The 9,132-nt window shown below is 45.2% G+C and overlaps 1 protein-coding gene across 1 annotated transcript; it reads right to left on the reverse strand.

The window, feature by feature from the left end:
• Positions 1–2,608: 2,608 nt before the first annotated feature.
• LOC135560168 (glial fibrillary acidic protein-like) lies at positions 2,609–8,757 on the reverse strand. Its single transcript, XM_065001477.1, has 3 exons — positions 7,688–8,757; positions 6,802–6,926; positions 2,609–6,261 (listed from the first exon to the last, which is right to left on the reverse strand). The coding sequence occupies exons 1-3, from the start codon at positions 8,747–8,749 to the stop codon at positions 5,931–5,933; spliced, it is 1,518 nt and encodes a 505-aa protein (XP_064857549.1). The 5' UTR covers positions 8,750–8,757; the 3' UTR covers positions 2,609–5,930.
• Positions 8,758–9,132: the final 375 nt, after the last annotated feature.

Genomic DNA, 9,132 nt, shown 5'->3' on the forward strand with positions numbered 1-9,132 from the left:
AAAACAAAAAAACAAAAAATTATATCGCTGGATTCGAACATGCAACGCTTGGTGGCCATCCGCCAACCCTATCAACAAAACTGAAACCTACTTGAAGGTAACAGTGCTCACTGTTGCTCCTAGTGGCTGGTTTCCACGTCATCTCCCGACTTCCTCAGACATGGATGGACGTCGAATACTGACTTGTATCACGAATGACCTGCCTGGTACCATGATGACTCACTCCTTCTCCCGTTCTCCCACAGAGGGGTGATTGCATTGATCCGAGGCGCTGATGGCCAGATGAAGTTTATGGCCACACTCGTTCCCCCAGCCCCAGTCAACTGTGTGTGTGTGTGTGTGTGTGTGTGTGTGTGTGTGTGTGTGTGTGTGTGTGTGTGTGTGTGTGTGTGTGTGGTTTATGACGTCCTTCGCTCCGCAGCCACAGTCTCCGGCCTGATTGTAATTTCCCTGTCCACCGCCAACAGAGAGGGGATTGAGACTCATCGCCATGACTCCGGAAAGATAAAACATGTTTATTTTTCAGAACATCCCTCACAGAGAGAGAGGAGGACGAGGAGGGAGGGCGTTTGGGAGGGAGAGAGGGAGAGAGAGCGAGAGGGAGAAAGATAGAGAGAACAGGGGTGAAACAGGGAGAGAGAGACCCTGAGAGAGATAGATAGAGATAGCGATAGAGAGAGAAGTTGAGAGAGATAGGAACGAAGAAAGAGAGAGAATGTTTCCTCAAAACAGATGCCATTGCCTGACAAGTTGACTAGTCATGATTGCCTTAGTCATTCCTCTCTCTGTTCACGAAGTTCGTTGTAGAGGTATTTTAGAACATATGCCGCTATCACGCTATGGAGCTACTGGCGTTATCCAGAGTGTGTCCCTACTGAAGCATATCCAATACACTCCAACTAAGTCATTTAAGTTAATAATTTCCACTGTAAGGAAAACATTATGCGTGACACAGTGTGCCAACTGCATGTGCGCAACATACTGACGCTAGCAGGACATTAGCCATCAGCACGCTACACTGGCCTTGTGTGATTGTGATTGTTTCTTGCATTGGCCTCTGAGCCATCCACTCTTGACAGCATTTGTTTCACTCTCTAAAATACATATCTGGCAACATGTCTGAATGTTCTGAGCAGGGTTGTTAAGTTGGGACCTGCGTTACAAGGTAAGAAAGGCATAGCTCCGGTGCAGGACGGTCTGATCTGATGCAGGGCTGTTTCATAACAGGGCTTTTACATGGCGTGCCACTGTGTGAGCCTCTCGCTAGACCTTCCACTCGGCAGCATTGCAGGGGTATAAATCTTTGAAGGACTGCAGAGTGCGTCACACACACAGAACCACCCAGCCCAATCTGGCCCGGCCCACAGGCACCGAGGCTGCAGGGAGAGAGGGGCTTACAGGGGGTCCATGGAGGCCCAAGGCCTGGGTGTTGGGAGGGTTTTGTGCGGGAGTGTGTGTGTGTGTGTGTGTGTGTGTGTGTGTGTGTGTGTGTGTGTGTGTGTGTGTGTGTGTGTGTGTGTGTGTGTGTGTGTGTGTGTGTGTGTGTGTGTGTGTGTGTGTGTGTATGAGGTAGGTAGAGGAAGAGATACAAAGGTCAACACGGCAGACAATCTATAAAGGTGTCTCTCTCCCATGACCCTGGAGACTACAGCCATAACCAAAAGGTCAAGGTGGTTGTGCCCTTATTGTCTCAGCATCACTTCTTTACACAGAGATGTTCAAGCAAGTACAACAACTGTCATTCATTTCCCACCTGACAGATGGAGGGGCGGGACATTCAAAATGAAATGAACATATTTTGTTCTTTATTCATGAGTTTATTTGTGAATTGTTCAGCGATTATTCTTACATTCCTACATTCCTACCTACTTCTTTCATCATTAACAGAATGAACAAAAGCGCTCTAGCTGGAAAGGGAACTGCGAGAGTGAATGGGCCTACTAATGTAGTTATCTATTGCACATTCAACTTCTAATGAACAACCTAGGCTTTGATAGAATCATTAACACATGCAACGCTAGATGAATCACAGAAGATGCTCACTTAAAGCTAAGAATAATTGATTCATCAAAACTGAGATCCTGCATATTTCTGAGATTAATTTACCTAGCATGACCAAGAGTGGAAAACCACTTTCCATCATACAACTGTTAATCTTGTGTCGGAAAAAGATTAGAATATCATTAGTAAATGGGATTACATGTTTTCTTCATAGATGTATTAAACCTCGCTTGATTGGTCCATTACCACCATAATGACTGCATTACCTCTTAAAAATGACTACTTTATCGTAGGCTCCACCCATTCGTCGATGTATGATGTCATTTGGCTTGGTTGAGATCTCCTGTGACTGAGTGCACATGGGAAACATTACTGTTAAAGGTTTGAGTTTGGGTCTAATGTGTTTCAGCGCATCGGAAGTCAAATAGTTAGTGCAGTCCACTGGGCACACTGGCTGCATCCACATTGTTTCCACGTCATTTCAATGAAATTACATTGAACCGACGTGGAATAGACGTGGAATTGTGCCCAGTTTGGTCGCTCGCTCACCCCACGAGGCAAGTCCTTTAAACACCCATCAGAAAGACACAACAAGCCCAGAGATACAGTCTTAATATCTTAAGTCTTTATTGGTGTGTGCCATACATCAGCAGTAAGGTACAGAGTCAGAGCGTAGCCCATCAACCTACATTCAGATACTAAGCGTTGACATGTTTTCAGTTATTCAGTTCCGCATGGTAGCTGTTGCTCTTAACGCTAGAGGAAGATGGTTGAGAATAAAACATCCTAAACATAACCACACGCAGACGCACATGAATCCCGACTTCCACTTAAGTCCCATTTCCACTTGCGTTGATATCTATGGGAGGCTAAGTGGAGGTTTAACTTGAAGTGCAAGTCAGGACCCATTCAGTTAGAGAGCGGCTGGTGTTTTAAGGCATTTTGACAACACTCTAGCATTCATTCCATGTTTTGTTTTGTATTGTTTTTATCGTTTTTTTGGTTTTGCGTGGCAACGGGTATTCAAAAGCAGCTCTATTTTGTACACGAAAAGTTGTTTTTGCCGCACATGCATTTTAGAAAAGTTTGGCAGTGCTGCAGTAGTAGTAGTGAGGTTTGTTGTAGAGGCTTGTTGCAATGGTATTTAGACACCTGTGACCCTCTTGATTACGTTGAAGTCATAGCTATTCTAAACTTAAACCTGTGGTTGTGTACAAGGCTACTTGTATCTGTACTTGTACTTGCACTCGTATTTGTACTTGTCGATGTAGCTGTGCTTGTACTTGCAACCAGTTTTCCTTTGTAAATTTCCTTTACATTGGAGCTCAAGAATTACAGAAACGGTAGGCCAAACTTTCTGATTTTCCCAACCTGATTCCCCACTATGAGTTACCCTAGGAAACTGTCCGCATATACAAACACATACAACTCCAGACACTCAGACACTTAGTAACGCAAGCCTCGTGTAAAACAACGGCAACCACATCTCCACCAATCAACAGCTTTCTGTAGTCTGTTGTACAATCAGTGGTTTCCATTCGCAGGGTGAGTGAGGGCAGCCGGTCAGGGCTTAGAGGGCCGTGACAGACAGTCAGACAGACATAGATACAGAGGTAGCCTAGTTCCAGATTTGTTTGTGCTCTCTTGCCAACTCTCTGTCAATGAGAGACAATGAGCTGGCAACATAGCAGAAATAGACTGGCACTCAAGCTAAGATACAGAGGTAAGTTCACATAAGTAGTTGTGTTGAAACCTGGCAGTGCACAAGAAAGAAACCAAAGGGCTGCCTAGTTTCTTTACATACAGATTTCTATTGGTGAGATCATTCATGATCATTCACTACAGACATAATAATTCCGTCATGGCCGTATTTTTCAGAAGTCATGGTGCTTTAAAAACATCATGGTCCGGTTCATTTTACTGGACTATTGGCTTGTTTTGTTTACTTGTTTGTTTGGCTTGTTAGTTGTTGTGTTCCTAAGGCGTAGTGTTGTGATGTGGTACTGTTCAGAGGCTGGAAGTCGCTGATAATTCAAATGGGTTTCAGGAGTCCACAATGGAACGTGGGAAATGGAGTTTATGCATACCATTCTCTCTGTCACACCCTATTGGACCATGTAGAAGCCCATGCATTTGTTCTAAAACGTCATTCGCTACCTATGCATTCTCTATTTGATTGATTGAACCTGTCGTGAGAAAGAGAATTTCTCTCTCTCTCTCTGTTTGATTTCCTTTCTCCCTGTTTCTGAGTCCCACACCTCCTACTTTTCTTTCTACTTCTCCCATTGCCCCTTTTCTTGTAACCAGTCATGGCCTGCACAAACTGATCGTCAGTATAAATTAAATCCCATCTAGATCAATACATAAGTGCCCTGAATATGACCCTCGTCATGACGGCCATCCTCATCATTAGAACCAAGCAGTGAGGCTGAGGACAATGTCAGCAGCGTGTGCCGAAGTCACATCCTGTCATTCATCTCAAGTCTAGCTTACTGGCCAACTAAGCACATACAACCTCGTGTTCTTAAACCAGTGTTGTGTACATAGCACTGGCAATGAAGTGTGGAACCTAGCCTCCCATTGTTTTCCTACTATACGTTATGAGTATGTGAAAATGAAGTATGGCCCTCTAACAATCTGTCACCATGCAAGCTTGAGATATGCTACATACATCATGCAAATAACAGTTTGATTATTGAGATTGAGATTTCCGGCGGTCTATTCAAACAGCAATCAGCGCTGACACTAAAAGGGCATTATCATCATTTTCACAATTTCACTGAATTAGTCCAACCTCTTGGTGTGTAAACATTTATAAAACACAGGGAAAATAAGTTTCTGACTGGACTGGGCCTTCATAGAAGTTAGAGTAATTGTCATGAGGTGCAATCTTGAAGAGTAATTACGTGTTTGATGGAACCGGTGTTGGTTGAGCTCTGGTTCTGGTGTAGAAGGGGTGGCGGTTTAAACAGCTACGCGCTGTTGTCATGCAGAGTTGAGTGGACCAGGATCATAAGGCAGATGCTATTGACAGTGACGAGGCCAGGGTACGAACAAGCCTTTTAGATATACTCTGATTTTGTTACTCGTGATGTTTTTTCTGGGATTTTTTAATTTTTTAAAATCTATATTGCTTTGAAACTCAGAGTTCGCAATATTGTCTGCGTTGTAGATAAGGCAAAAATGGCTCAGCAAGATCACAGATCTTTTTGGTTTTCTGCTGAGTTTGAATAACTGTGTGCTCCTTTAACAACTTGGTCGATCTCTAGCTCTCACCCCTGTACCATACACGTGCTTTCCTTCATATTGTAGTATGTGGATGTAGTAGACGTATTAACAACAGTTAACAAGCTGATATGTTTTGGATTTTTGTTTTCCGTGCACAAACTCTCACACACACACACACACCCCTCCCCCTATGGAATGTGTATAGAGAATATTATCATAGGCGGTGGCAGTAGTGCATGATTATTTCTTGAACTGAATGACATCTATCACAGCTCGGTGCCAAACTAGCCTGGCGTCCCAGACGGATTTAGCTGTGTTTCACTGTTGTTTCTAGTGAGCGCAGCGTTCAGTCTGGTTAAACCAGGCTAGTGCCATACAATAGCGCGAGCCCAAAGTGAGAGTAATCTGTTGGGAGTATTGTACTGAACTGTATGTTCCTATCACCACAATAACCTACGTGTCTCCTGATAGGGCCAGAAGTGTGCCTGTAACTACTTTGTTATTGTCATAGTAAGAGAGTAGAGTGGAGAGAAGTACAGTGATTGGTTATTGGATAGTGGTAGGTTACACAGTAGTAGTAGTAGAGTCTAAACTATAACGGATTCCTCTCTGAGAATACCCCTGTGAAGGGGGAGAGGGGGATGGGGAGTAGGAGGGAGGGGATGGAAGGTGTAAGGTTAAACCTAAGGGAAGGGGAGAGTCTAGTTTTTCTGGTTGGCGTCGCTGGACCCCTTCTGGTCTCCATCGTTGGACCCCTTGCCAGACTTGCTCTGCCCATCCTCCTGGTCCTTTCCCTCGTCCTTCTGGGATCCTCCAGAGATGGTGGTGTACCTGGTGGTCTGGTTGTAGCTGCCCATGCTGGGCAAGTCCACGTCGCCGGAGGAGGTCATGTCGGAGGACCTCATGTTGGAAGACCTCATCTCGGAGGACCTCATGCCGAAGGACCTCATCTCGGAGGACCTCATGTTCATGCTGGGGCTGGAGTAGGTGATGCCTGTGCTGATGCGGGTCTCTTCCCCTTCCAGGAGTTTCCTGAGGAGAGGGGGAGTGTTAGGGAGGGAGTGTGACGGAGGGAGGGAGGGATGGGGGGAGAAGAAAGCAGGGGAAGAGGGAAGAGGGAGAGGAAGAAGAGATGTAGAGAAAGCGATAGCGGGAGGGGAGGAAGGGAGAGAGATAGGGTTGGTTAAATACAGGTTAAAATATAAACGAGTCAGGTGACCAGCCCATGCTACCCCAGGAGAGTAATGCTAGGTCACCTCAGGGCGTGTGGCTAATGACTTCTAAATGTATGTCATTGATTGATCAGGATCTTTAAGGTGATGCTGATCAAGTGTTGGTCATGCAGGTATTGAGGCATGACATTTTCAAGCTTAATAAATCTACTGTAACTATATGAAAGCTAGGATGTCCATTTTTATGTTACAGTAATACATCATTGTGATGTTGTGATTACAAGGATGAGTGTTATGAATACAAGCTATGTAAAATGTATGCATGACTGTAAGTGACTTTGGGTGAAAGCATCTGCTAAATTGCATATATTATATTATTATATATGATTATATTAAGTACCTGTACGCAGCAATTTCAATATCCAGCGCCATCTTGACATTCAGCAGGTCCTGGTACTCCCGCAGGTGACGAGCCATCTCGCTCTTAGTGGTCCTCAGGTCATTGTCCATCTCGGCCATGTTGTCCTGATAACATATTGAAGTAGAAAACAAATTGTGAAACAGTGGCAACCCGAAAAGTGAATTGTGTTGATATAGGCTATGTTTTAATATAGCCTACCTTTCTTCTGAGAGTTGGTGGTCTGACTCAAGAAAATAACGATAACAATAAGATTATGAATTCGATTTGAAATAATCAAGAACAGGCAGCTCTCCAGAGAATATTTCATCACTATGTACAAAGACGCACTAACGCCAAATAAAATACGGTTATAAGAGAGCAGTCAATGAGATTCTCAGTTACTAAGTACAACACAAAGCAGTTACAACGAGAGGCGCGTGTGTAATTTAAAATTAGAACAGTGGTTTTCAACTTCCAAACTCAAAAAAAGCTAAAACACGCTTTCAACCGCAGCCCGATAACTGGTGACAGAGCGTCTTATCACGCCACCGGAATAGTTTCAGCACCATGGAGAGTGAACAGCTCCTATTGTCATCTCAACACTTTTATTTGACAGCTCTCGTGTTGTTCATTTTAGTAAAACAATTTAATAGCTCTAAAATAATGTTATAAAGCTAAATTCCCCACTTTTATTAGAACATAAATTGTGATGTTCTTTTAATCAGAATTGTTTTTTTTGCACATGGTTATATGCTATATATTTCCAAACTAAACAGTTCTTTATCTCTTGCTTTATCCTGGACATGTTTGTAAACAAACTGCAAGAAAGATAAGCTCACATTTGAGCTTTAAAAAATGTATTTAAAGTAAACAAATAATTTCTTACCTGGTACTGGCCAATCTCCTGGTTGTGCCTCTCCTCCATCTCGTTGAGCTGCCTTTCCAGGGACTCGTTGGTTCCCCTCTGGCTCTCGATCTCGATGGTCTTGGACTGGAGCTGCCTCCTGAACTCGTTGAGTTCCTCCCGGCTGGCGCGCATCGCCTCCTGGCTACGGGTGGCCTGCTCATTGAGGTCAACAAACTTCGACTTGTACCACTCCTCGGCGGACTGGAGGTTCTTGGAGGCCATGGACTCGTACTGGCCTCGGATCTCCTTCAGGGCAGAGGTGAGGTCAGGTTTGGAGACCTCCATCTCCACGGACACCTGGGCGGCTTGGATCATGTTCATGAGCTCGGCCACCTCCTCCTCGTGCACCTTCCTCATGAAGTTGATCTCGTCAAGGAGGGATTCTACCTTCTTCTCCAGGTCTAAACGCACCATGGTGGCGTCGTCCACGTCCTTCTTAAACGCCTTGAGGGTCTGCTCGGCTTCCTCCCGCAGGCGGTACTCGTCATCATATTTGCAGCGGAGCTTCTGCAGGTCCTCCTCGATGTTGTCACGCTCGATGAGGATCTGGGACTTCTCGCCGTTCACCTCATCCAGCTGGGAGCGCAGCTCGCGGATCTCCTGCTGGTACAGGTCTGCCAGGCGCGAGGGCTCCGTCTGCCTCTGACGCAGGGTCACCAGCTCGGTCTCGAGCACCTTGTTCTGCTGTTCCAAGTTGCGAACCTTGTCGATGAACATGGCAAAGCGGTCATTGAGCCCCATCATCTGCTCCTTCTCGTTGGTGCGGATGATTTTGAACTCATTGTTGAGCACCGTGCTCTGGGCGAAATCCAACTTCTCCGTCGGCATGGGCATCTGCGAGTAGGACCGGCCAGAGGACCTCTTCTGGTGGAAAGAGGAGCCCAGGTTAGAGCCCATGCTCCGGGACTGAGAGTGGGACCGGTAACCGCCGCTGCGTAAAGAGTCATTGCTCATCCGGGAAGGAGAGCTGGAGTAACGGGGAGACTCCCCGAAAATCTTTCGGTAGGAAGAGGCGGAATTGAAGTCAGATCCGTAGCTCATCTTGGCGAGTGATGAAAGGGAGCAGAGCAGGAGGCGCGTCTCCTTTTTATAGGGGGACCTTCCAACGATCAATAATTAAAGCTGGTTTATGGCAACCTCTAGCCTGCCCAACTGGCCACTGCAGATTTACCAGGTAAAACAACCTCTCATCAAATACCTTAAATATACTGAGTCATTGATTATAAGCACTTTTAAATGGTTAATAACCACATTTATATTTTATATCACATCTAAGGAACCGCACCTATTTTGGACGCTAGAGTCGGTAGATGGAACTGTCCGTTTTGGCGCAGTGCTGATTTCATCAAGAAATACTGTATCTCGTTTTAGCCAGTCACCTCTGAGGAGACTGTTCACATTGTACTAAACTATATTTAATGTGG

Source organism: Oncorhynchus nerka, linkage group LG15, assembly GCF_034236695.1.
Source record: "Oncorhynchus nerka isolate Pitt River linkage group LG15, Oner_Uvic_2.0, whole genome shotgun sequence".
In the NCBI taxonomy this organism is placed as follows: domain Eukaryota; kingdom Metazoa; phylum Chordata; class Actinopteri; order Salmoniformes; family Salmonidae; genus Oncorhynchus; species Oncorhynchus nerka.

Coding starts and splice junctions, on each gene's coding strand:
- LOC135560168 (XM_065001477.1), bottom strand. CDS start 8,749: ATGAGCTACGGATCTGACTTCAATTCCGCCTCTTCCTACCGAAAGATT. Junction 6,927..7,687: donor AGGAGATTGGCCAGTACCAG/GTAAGAAATTAT, acceptor ATATGTTATCAG/GACAACATGGCCGAGATGGA. Junction 6,262..6,801: donor ATTGAAATTGCTGCGTACAG/GTACTTAATATA, acceptor CCCTCTCCTCAG/GAAACTCCTGGAAGGGGAAG.